Genomic DNA, 11158 nt, shown 5'->3' on the forward strand with positions numbered 1-11158 from the left:
TTCCATTTATTACTATTGCATTTATTAGTCCTTGATCTGAGAATTTTGATTAGATTAGATTTAAGCATGAGGTTACTTCATATCTGTGTTAATAACATATCAGCATCCTCTTCAAATAAGGTAAAGAAGGAGACTTCAAAAGTAACCACAGGGCTCCTTGATGTACTTAACACACACACACACACACAAAGTAACCACAGGGCTCTTTCTTGGTGTACTTAACACACACACACACACAATAACCACAGGGCTCTTTCTTGGCGTACTTAACACACACACACACACAATAACCACAGGGCTCTTTCTTGGCGTACTTAACACACACACACACACACACACAATAACCACAGGGCTCTTTCTTGGCGTACTTAACACACACACACACACACAAAGTAACTACAGGGCTCCTTCTTGGTGTACTTAACACACACACCCACACATAAAGTAACTACAGGGCTTCTTCTTGGTATACTCAACACATACGCACACACAGTAACTAAAGGGACTGATATGTGTCGAGCACTCTACCATAAACTGTAATTATTATTGGCTTCCTTTGCACCAGGAGTTCCAAAGGCAATACTGATGCATACACTTACCTTGGAAAAACTCGTTTTCCAGCAGGGGGGCATCCCAGGGAGGCGGCATGCCACTTTCCTCCCTCATGACTGCTGGCCTGGGGGCAAATGCACTGTTGACCGGTTGATTTTCAAGAGGTGAACTGTATATTTTTGCCTGCTAATTTTAAAGTAGAAAACACAATATTATTTCTCGACTTTTTCCAGCCAAAATTTTGCTCCTAAAATGTCCCAAGTTTAAAAGTCCTAATCTAGGGTGGCACCTGTGGCTCAAAGGAGTAGGGCACCGGCCCCATATGCCAGAGGTGGTGTGTTCAAACCCAGCCCTAGCCAAAAACTATAAAAGTCCTAATCTAATGACTACAAATACATTTTCCTAACATGTATTTTTCAACTTGTAATGTTTTGGTTTTTTCTGCCATTTTCAGCTGACCATGAACTTCTTCACACTTACCTTAATTCCTTTTTTTTTTTCTCTTTAGAGACAGGTTCTCACTCTGTCACTCAGGCTGACACCTCAACCTCCCACATAGCCGGGATTACAGATGGGCACAAAAATGCCCATTTCATTTTTTTCTTATTTTTTGCAGAGTTGGTCTTGCTATGTTGCCCAAGCTGGTTTTAAGCTCCCCCCCCAAGAGATCCTCCTGCATCAACCTTCCAAACTGCTGAGCCACTGCGCCCAGTCCACATTCACTCTTTTAATTGTGAGTCTTCAGGCAAGATACTGAGCTGCTCTCTGCCAAAGTTTCCTATAAACGTCAACAGTGCTACGTAAATCTTAGGGGAGTTGCTTGCAGGCAGGAAAGAAATCCACCTCTCCTGAGTTACGAGTATTAATTACTGGCCCCAATTGCTGGCATTTTGGTTTTCTGAATATTGTACCTATTCTATCAATAATCTGTTAGCTAAAACTTGGAGTGGACCTTAACATTTGTGAATTTTAGAGATTTAGGAGGGAAAGTGTTTCTATACAGAAGTCATCTAGGATGGTAGAACACCTCAGATAGTTACAGAGCTGATTTAATAGTTCTGAAACAATGGCACTAAAATGTATGCCCTTACAAATGATAATAGTTTAAAAAAAAACACCTATGGCTAATTTTTTAACTAAAACATTTAGGAGAATGATACAGAGTTAAAGTTTTTTTGTTTTTGGTTTTGTTTTTTTTAACTAGCAAACCTTTATCTTGATTTGATCAATTCACTCACTGCCCTACTTTCAAGCTTCTATCTGTCTTCATAACCTCGCGGGCACCATCCACGCCCATACCTTCACTTTCTTGTGCCAAAACTCCATTTGCATTTCCTCTGTCAAACTGGCTCTGTCCCTCGTGACTCCACTTCCTGCCCTCATCCCTCAGCTTGGCCACTCCCCTCTCCGATCTGTTTTCAGCTCACTCTGCCGTCCAGTCCTTGCCTCTTAAATACTTCTCCTCTCCAGGTTTCCCTTCCCACTTGAGGTTCACCATTGCATGTCATCTCATCTTAGTGCTTAAGACCAAATGTTAACCTTTCCAAAGCTCCAACTTCTTAACTTCTCCATCAGAAATTAAAGAGCCTGTTCCACTCTGAAGCCCAGGTCCTCACAATCTCATATTTTCACTCCTGCTTGATTTCCTTCTCAAGATGTAGGTCAGTTATGTCTTAGAGACACCTGCCCAAATTTCACTGACTTGTGTTTTTCTATGGGCAGGCCACAAATGATTACCCACAGAGGAGATTTATTAATATGGAAGGAACTTCCCCATTACCATTATTATTATTAATCCTTGGATATAATTTAACACAGTAATATAAAATTCAGAAGTAGATAAATATTAGAAGTAAAACATAACTATAGAGAGATATCAGATGGAAGTTATAAAACTCAAACTAATCATTTGAAAAATCAGATGAGTTAAAACTAATTCCTTTTCCTCTAAAGTACATCAGAGTGTTCTCTTTTATTCCCTGCCTAATTTCTTTCCAGATCTTTATTTGTAATAAGAATTAGTCACAGATCCTATAAGATCTATTCTTCCCAAATCTGCAGTTTTGACGGTTGCTTTGGAGTAGACATATCTGATTAATATCAAGCGTCATTGCCTCCGAACCATTCAAGGCCTGAGCAAACTTCCCATTTTCTCTTTGTAGACAGAGTACATTCCCGATGGCTTCCAGGATCACGTTCTTCTGTAATGAAAAGCACGTGAACTGAGGGCTCATGTGAAGACAGAACCCTCTCAGGGCTGGGAAGGGTTTCAACCATTTACACACCCTAACCGTAACTTCCTTTGGATGTATTTCTGCCCAGACCCTCTGCTTCAAAACCAACTCTACTCACCAGGATGAGTAGAGTCTAAAATTCACAAATGTTAATGGATGTTCACAATGTTCAGGATGCTTTCAGCACATAAGATGTAAATTATATGGTTCATTGAGAAAATATTGAGGTTTTATGGATGCTCAACTCTGCAAATATCATTTCAATGTCAGTCCATAGTAGGTGTCAGGCATAAAGACAACTGAACACGGTCACTGCCATGTGGACCCCTGACTTTTATCTAAGCCATGTGTGACACAGTATTATTATTATTATTGTTATTGCTAGCAGCAACTAAACATTGATTATTCTAGGCACCATGTTAAAGGTTTTATATGGGTTACCTTATTATCCCTACTTTGAGCAAACTGAGGTTTCAAGAGGTCAGGACAACTGCCTCAGGTCACACTGCTGAAGAGAGAGGATTCATTATCAGTCTGTCAGGGTCCAGAGCCCAGGCTGAGTCACCTGATTAGGTTTTGCAGCTCTTAGTACATTGTATCCCAACAGGAGGTTCTCTCTGAAGCCACACACAGGTCAAACAGCTACTGGGAAGTTTATCTAAATCCTGAAGTTTCTAAATCCCTCCAGGGCTCAGAGAAGGTGCTCCTCATCAGAGCTCGGACCTGAACTCAGACCCCCCTCAAATAATGCTCCATGCCAAGGAGGTGAAGCCATAAAAGGTGAAGGCTACTTCTTATCCCTGGCCTAGAGGATGACCTTTAAACACCTCTTTGCAGCAATATTGTGTCAAAATCCTTTTCCAAGCCCAGCTCGGTGGCTCACACCTGTAATTCTAGCACTCTAGGAGGCTGAAGCAGGTGGATCACATGAACTCAAAAGTTCTAGACCAGCTTGAGCTAGAGCGAGACTCTGTCTCTAAAAAATAGCAGGGCATCGTGGCAGGTGTCTGTAGTTGCAGCTACTCAGGAGGCTGAGGAAAGAGGATTGCTTGAGCCCAAGAGTTTGATGTTGCTGTGAACTATGATGTCACAGCACTCTATGGGGGCATGAAAGTCAGACTTTGTCTCAAAAAAAAAAAATCCTTTTCCAACACTTGATATAAACCTTTTCTCCTCTCTCTGTTCACCTGTCTTGCGCCCCAAGCTCACTACACACAGTTCCCCCCAATGTCATGTACTTCTCAGCCTCTGGGTCTCTGCTCCTGATTTTTGTGCTTCATCCTCTTTTTCTCCTGGAAAACAGCAGCTTGTCCTTCAGAGTCCAGTTCATTCATCCCCATCCCTGTAAGTCCTTCTCCACTTCTCCCAGGAAAAATTAATTCCCGTAGTATCTGTTCTCTAGTATTTTACTTATTAGATTATATTGGAAGTTGTTTACACTTTTTTTTTTTGAGGCAGAGTCTCACTTTGTCGCCCTGGGTACAGTGCTGTGGCATCACAGCTCAAAGACACCTCAAACTCTTGGGCTCAAGTGACCCTCTTGCCTCAGCCTCCCAAGTAGCTGGGATTACAGGCACCTGTCACAAGGCCTGGCTATTTTTAGACACGGGGTCTCACTCTTGCTCAGGCTGGTCTCAAACTTGTGAGCTCAGGGAATCCACGAGCCTCAACCTCCCAAGTGCTAGGATTATAGGTGTGAGCCACCGCGCCCGGCTGGAAGTTATTTACATTCTTTCCACTCGTGCATTACCATGAGCCTTCGTCCTTTCCTCCCTACCACAAGTTTCAGTACCTGCTCTGATCTAGGAAACCAGAGATTCAAAGACAAATAAATCAGGACCCCAAAAGTGGACAGCCTCTAAATGACCAACAAAGCATAGTATTCTCCTGAGCGCCCAGCCCGGCATCTCCGATCTGAGAGACAAGACCACTCTTTCCACAGTGACGTTTCCTTCTTATAAACACATTTTTTTTTTTTTGTACAGGCATTTGCTACTATTTTTCTTATATTTGAACAAAGTTACTCACTTATTCAGTTTTCAATACACTTTTTAAAACATTCTCTCACTGGATCCTTATAACAAATTTGTGAATTATAGATCATTCCCACATTATAGATGAGAAAACTGTTATCTCCTGTAAGTGCCTACTTCAGTCACATGAGTAATATACGGTGTTCCTGTGATCTCATCCCAAACCCTGTTCTTGCCATTATGTTGTTTTTTACTGTTATTTTACTAATATACGTATCCTCAGTTAGACGGTAAACTCTCCAAAGAGGGGAACTTTGTCTTCAACATTTCTTCCTCAACATTACATGTGGCATAATACGCTGCATGTATTTATAAAGTGATTTACGATATACCAACATAGGAAACTATTTAACATTTCTAGTACATATTATTACAGAAATTAAGACACAGAAGACTGAAAATTAGGACTCCAATAGGTTCAAATCTAGGCTCTGCCCATTAATAGCTATATGACTGTGGGCAAGTTACTATTTTTAAAATTTTGAATTAATATGAGGGCACAAATTTTTAGGTTACATTGTTCTCACTTCCAAGACAAAGTTCAAGTTGTAGAAGAGCCCTTCACCAGGGGGCGTGCTGAGCACCCTCACATTATCATTCATGTGGTTGTATAATTATTTTTATATTGGTTTAATATTAATATTGAGTACATTGGATATTTTATTTTCCATTCCTGAGATACTTTACTAGAAGAATATGTTTTAATTCCATCTAGGAATTGAAAGTTTGTTAGTCCATTCATGGGTTGATGGGCATTAGGGTTGCTTCCATGACTTGGCAATTATGAAATGAACTACAATAAACGTTCTGGTACAAATGTCTTTGTGGTAAAATGATTTTTGTTCTTCTGGGGAGATACCCAGTGATGGGATTGCAGGATCAAATGGAAGGTCAACTTTTACTTCTTAGAGAATACTCCATACTTCTTTTGGAAAAGTTACTTAACCTCTTTGTACCTTAGTTTCTCTCTTGGTAAAATTAAAATAACAGCAACAATAACAACAACAACAAAACATACCCACAGGCGTGAGGATTAAGTGAATTGATACTTGTGAAACATTTAGAATTTGGTTTAGCCCTGCGTTAGTCCTTACTGTTGGCTGTTCCTTTCTTTCCTGGTTCCAGAGAATTTCTTAGAGACCTCCTGCTGATGCTTGTAGCCCATTCTTAAACTTGGTACATAAAGTAGGCTGAGTAAAATGAGGCCTTTACACAACTCTAATGACTGGTACTGTTTGCAATTCTGACATGAGCAGACAAACGATCCTTCCTTCCTGGAGCAACCTTAGGGTATCTGAGGCCTGCTCAGGCGGCCAGACCAGCAGGGCAGCTGTCAGCGCCGTCAACTGCCTCAGTATAGTCAGCAAATAAAACTTTCAGGGTGTTCCTAAATTCCTGCTGTGTCTGTTCCTGCATAAGTTGCGTCCACCAGTACATCTGCCACTTAAAACCACCCAGTAATTTCTTCTTCCAGTTACTGAGTACTCAGGCTGTGCCAGAGCGTGGGGACACACAGGTGAGTGTGACACAGGCCCTGCCTTAGGGAGTTCACACCAAGTCAGGGGAAAAGCCAGTGTGGTAAGTGCCACACTGGAGGGTGATCCTAGGGGTACAGAGCCGGCAGCTTCATCTACAGGAGGCCCATCCAGAATCCATTCAGATGTAAGGAGTCGCCAGGTAGCTCGGGCATGCTGTCAAACTTCATACAATATACCCAACACCCCCGCCCCACCACAGAGTGCTATTTAGTCCAAAATGTCAATTGTGCTGAGGTTGAAAGAAACTCGAGGCTAGACGATCTCTACATTTTTCTCGAGCTCTAAACATTCTGTTTTCTGAAACCCTTTGCTTCTTTTAAGTGTATGCTGATGTTGAAATAGACGCCTCCTCCTTGTCTAACTGGAAGCTCATCCAATAATGTAGTACAACCTCCCACAAAACGATGGGACCGCCTTGTGCTGTTCCCACCAGGCTGCCAGCCAAGTGATGGGAAGTGAAAATATTGGCAAGAAGCCCTGTGGCATCAACGGTCAACTTCCAGCTCTCTGTGGGGCTAAAGGGATAGGACTTCCATGAAGAAATAATGAAAATCCCTATCCTGCGGAACTCTTGTATTACACAGGACTTTCATTGTTGTCTCTTTCCTAGTTTTTATAATAGCTGTTAACTGCAAGCAACAATCACTGGCTTGAGTTTCACTTATTTGCCCAGCTCTTCTGTTTTAGATTCTCACGACCTGAGCAGTGAGGCGGTTACACACAAGTGGCAATCAGGGTGTCAAAGAAAGAGGTCTTAGGATCCTCTGACTGGACTTTCAAATCCTGAGAACTCCAAATTGGCCGTAGGCATTTGCATTTCTCTTTTCATTCCTTTTCTGCTTAACACAGCAGAGGATGGTCAGGCTGGGGAAACCGAGAGTACACGAGTGTCCTGCAGCTGGGCCGTCTTCCTGGAGAACAAAGCTGCCAGTAGAGGATGGGCCACTTGTCCACTGCTGAGTCTCTGCAGGTAGAGAGCCCCTCCGGTCAAATGAAAGAGGGCTGGAGGGCTGGTGAACTGTAGGCATTACTGACTTCTGGTTGCGAAGGTTAGAGACCAGGGTAGTCAGGAGTCTACCATTTACCAGTGTGACCTTGAACATAATTTTCAAATTCTCTAAACCTCGGCATCTTCATTTTTAAAAGGGAACAGTCGGCCAGGCCTGGTGGCTCATGCCTGTAATCCTAGCATTCTGAGAGGTTGAGGCAGGTGGAATGCTTGAGTTCAGGAGTTCGAGAACAGCCTGAGCAGGAGCAGACCCTGTTTCTAAAAAAAAAGAAAAACTAGCCGGGCATTGTGGCAGGTGCCTGCAGTCCCTGTTATCAGGAGGCTGAGGTAAGAGGATCACTCAAGCCCAAGAGATTGAGGTTGCTGTGAGCTATGATGTCACAGCACTCTACAGAGGGCCACTCTCAAAAAATGAATTAAATAAATAGGAGCACTAATGGGACCTACTTCATAGACAATCTCTAGGGATTGAGTGAGTGAAAGGGTCTATGTGAATAAATTCTCCATTAGAGTGTGTCAGCTGTTGGTACCAGCATCGTGGTTGGGGCTGAAGCATACAGCAGAGAGAAATAGGGTTTGGTGTTAAATTCAGCAAGAAGAGGTAGATAAGTAACTGTATTCACACTGCTCCTCATCAGAATTCCACCCCCAGGGTTTTTGTGAGACAAGGAGGGAGTGCAGGTAGCGGTGCTCAGACCAGTCAATAGATCAGTGAATACCTCGCTCTCCTTCTCACTCCCAGGTACCTTCCAGAACACTCCCTTTTTTTCATCCCCAAACACATGAGTTGGTTACACAGAAAGACACAGGCAGTACAGATCAAAAGTTACAACCGGGGAAAAGCAGACACAGGAAGCTCAAAGCCTCTCCCTCCCAGAAGCTTGTGAAGACTGGGATAAACTTACATTTCAGCCTTTGAGGGAGGGTCATGCAGGGCCCGTCCCCTTGGGCAGATCCGTTCCAACCTCTCACCTGACAGTGGCTTCCTCTTTAAACACAAGGGTCAGCACAAAGCTCATGAAGGGTCCAGTCCAGACCCAGCTGACTAGCAGGAGTGGCTGTGGCTGCCTCCGGTCTCTTCCCCTGCAGCCCTCGGGGCTGTCCAGAAGGGACACCGATGGCCAAGGGGAAACACCATGGCTCCCTTCTTCCCGGCAGAGCCTGGTCTGCTCAGCTCGAGCGTTTTAGGACCAGAGCCAACAGGAAACCAACCACGACTGGGAAACTTTGAACTCTTGAGTTGAAATCTTAGCTTCTAAAGTAAATTTAAAACTGAGCCAAGGGTAATCCTACTTAAACAGGGACCAACCTGGAATGAGGTAAATTTTTAATTTCTTGGCATAAATCCTCTGGTTACTTACCCCAGCAGCTCTCCCCACAGACACAGGAGATCCTACACCGCTGTCCCATCTGGGGAAAGAATTTGGAAAAATTTCTTTAAAAAAGAGCCTTTTACTAGGAGCAAAAGCAACAGCACATTTCCCATTATGTTTTGATAACTTGAGAAGATATATTTTTGATTATCTGTAAAAAGACAATTCTTGGTTAGTGCATTGTTGAAAAATTTTGGAAAACTTTTCTAATGATTGCTCAGAATCAATGCCTTACATCTTTGTCACTCAGCTTGTTGTTATAGTGAACTTGTATTTGAGCACTGCATGGAAACACAGTAAAAGGCAGCAGTCAAATCTGTGGAGTATTCCTATGTGTCAGGCACTGTTTTCATGATATTTGCACGTTAATTCATTTCAATATATCACTTCTATAAAGTGGGTAGTATGGCTATTCCCATTCTACAGATAATAAGATGGAGCTTCACAGAAGCTTGAACACACTGACCAAGGTACACTGGTCAGCGGCTGAGCCAAGAGTCAGGCACAAGTTGTCTAAATCCAGAGCCCTCCTTTTGAGCCAGAATAGCTTACTGACTCTCCTTTCAAATGGGAAACAGATTTTCTGTTTCTGTGTATTTTTATTTTATTTTATTTATTTATTTTTTGAGACAGAGTCTCAAGCTGTCACCCTGGGTAGAGTGCTATGGTGTCACAGCTCACAGCAACCTTAAACTCTTGGGCTTATGTGATTTTCTTGCCTCAACCTCCCAAGTAGTTGGGACCACAGGCACCTGCCACAACGCCCAGCTATTTTTTGGTTGTAGTTGTCATTGTTGTTTGACAACCTGGGCTGGATTCAAACCCGCCAGCTCCAGTGTATATGGCTGGTGCCCTAGTCACTGAGCTATGGGTGCTGAACCCTCTGTATTTTTATTTTAAAGAACAATTAAGTCAGGACCAGATTTCACACTCCATGAGAAAAATTGCTTTAGAATGTTTATTTTTATAAAAATGTCTGACTTACTAAAAAACCATTTTGGAGGTGAACAAATACATTTTTACTATTTAGTTTGCTTCTCTGAAATTCATTTAGAAAATGAAGAAGATACAAGACATAGGCCCAAAGTTGAGAAAGATTTTCATCTTTTAAATCTACAATCTTATGCCAAGGGGTATTATTCTGGTTCAAGATTTAATAAGCTATAATGACTCAGAGCTCTGTATGAAATCAGCCCTCTCCTCCATTAAAAGAACAGCATTAGGGATTAAGAGTTAAAGGAACTAAGATCCTAGGTCAGATTAATCAAAGCAGCAAGGTGCAGATTTCTTTCATTCAAACTAGCAGTTTCATGCAAACTCGTGGTGCAAAGGTTGAACATAAAGCCAAATGATTTTATACTTTGAAGATATCCATTTGTAGGGTGACTGGAAAGATCACCTGTATGGTCTGTCTAACAAGGGTACAAGTGCACTTTTCTAGAACTAGAGTATAAATGTTTTAACACAATAACTAAGTAAATGACACAAAGTCTATGTTAACCAGTTTGATGAAAATATTTCAAATTGTATATGAAAACACTACACTGTACCCCATGTTTGCATTAATGTATACAGCTATCATTTAATAAAAAATTAAAATTAAAAAAAAAGACATCCATTTGTTTTTCATAATATAGCTCAATTTTAAACAAAAACTGAAATTAATCCCATGGTATATGGCACACTTCCTCACAGGACTCAACTACAACTCAGACTTTACCTTACAAACACAAATAATGTAATTTAATTGTATGTACTGTTATAGTAATGGAAATTTTTTAAAAAAGGAATTACTACTATGGGTTTTTTTCATATTACTCTGAAATACTAGCTCTACTCAAGAAGGTAAATGCCGGTTTTATTTTCAGTCTTCTTTTCCATGCAGATTTATGGAGCCTCATTCCTCCCACAGGCTACAAGCTACAGGGGGCTCTTTGGAGGAGACAAACATGACCGAGACAAGGACCCTGTTCTCTGAGAACTTCTTTTTTAACTGGATACGGCTATCCTCAATAGAAAAATGGTCTTTGTAGCTATAAGCACAGGATAATCTTTAAACACACAATTATCTAAATACTAAGCATATTTGTCCGTATGACATTTAAAATCATCTTCAGAAAAGAAAAAAAAAAGAATTTGGGGTGGCGCCTGTGGCTCAAGAGAGTAGGGCGCTGGCCTTATATGCTGGAGGTGGTAGGTTCAAACCCAGCCCCGGCCAAAAACTGCAAAGTAAATAAAAATAAAATCATCTTCTGATTGGTGGTATTTGAATTTCTCTTTGGGAAGTACAAGCAAGAATCCAACGTACTAGCTCGGCGCCTATAGCTCACCCGGCTAAGGCGCCAGCCACGTACACCTAAGGTGGCGGGTTCGAATCCCCAGCCTGGACCCGCCAAACAACAATGACGGCTGCAACCAA

At 41.9% G+C, this 11158-nt stretch overlaps 1 protein-coding gene across 3 annotated transcripts in view; it reads right to left on the bottom strand.

Moving 5' to 3' along the window:
• Positions 1 to 11158, bottom strand: part of EXPH5 (exophilin 5) — a 75270-nt gene that overhangs the window by 10151 nt on the left and 53961 nt on the right. For all 3 annotated transcript variants that reach the window (XM_023516065.1, XM_023516067.1, XM_023516066.1), the window contains exons 4-5: positions 8728 to 8776; positions 600 to 738 (exon numbers count right to left, since the gene is read on the bottom strand). In XM_023516065.1, coding sequence (XP_023371833.1) covers positions 600 to 738; positions 8728 to 8776 — 188 coding nt within the window. The remainder of the gene's footprint in view (positions 1 to 599; positions 739 to 8727; positions 8777 to 11158) is intronic.

The sequence above is a fragment of the Otolemur garnettii genome, unplaced genomic scaffold (genome assembly GCF_000181295.1).
Source record: "Otolemur garnettii isolate 467f Iridium unplaced genomic scaffold, OtoGar3 scaffold00086, whole genome shotgun sequence".
In the NCBI taxonomy this organism is placed as follows: Eukaryota; Metazoa; Chordata; class Mammalia; order Primates; family Galagidae; genus Otolemur; species Otolemur garnettii.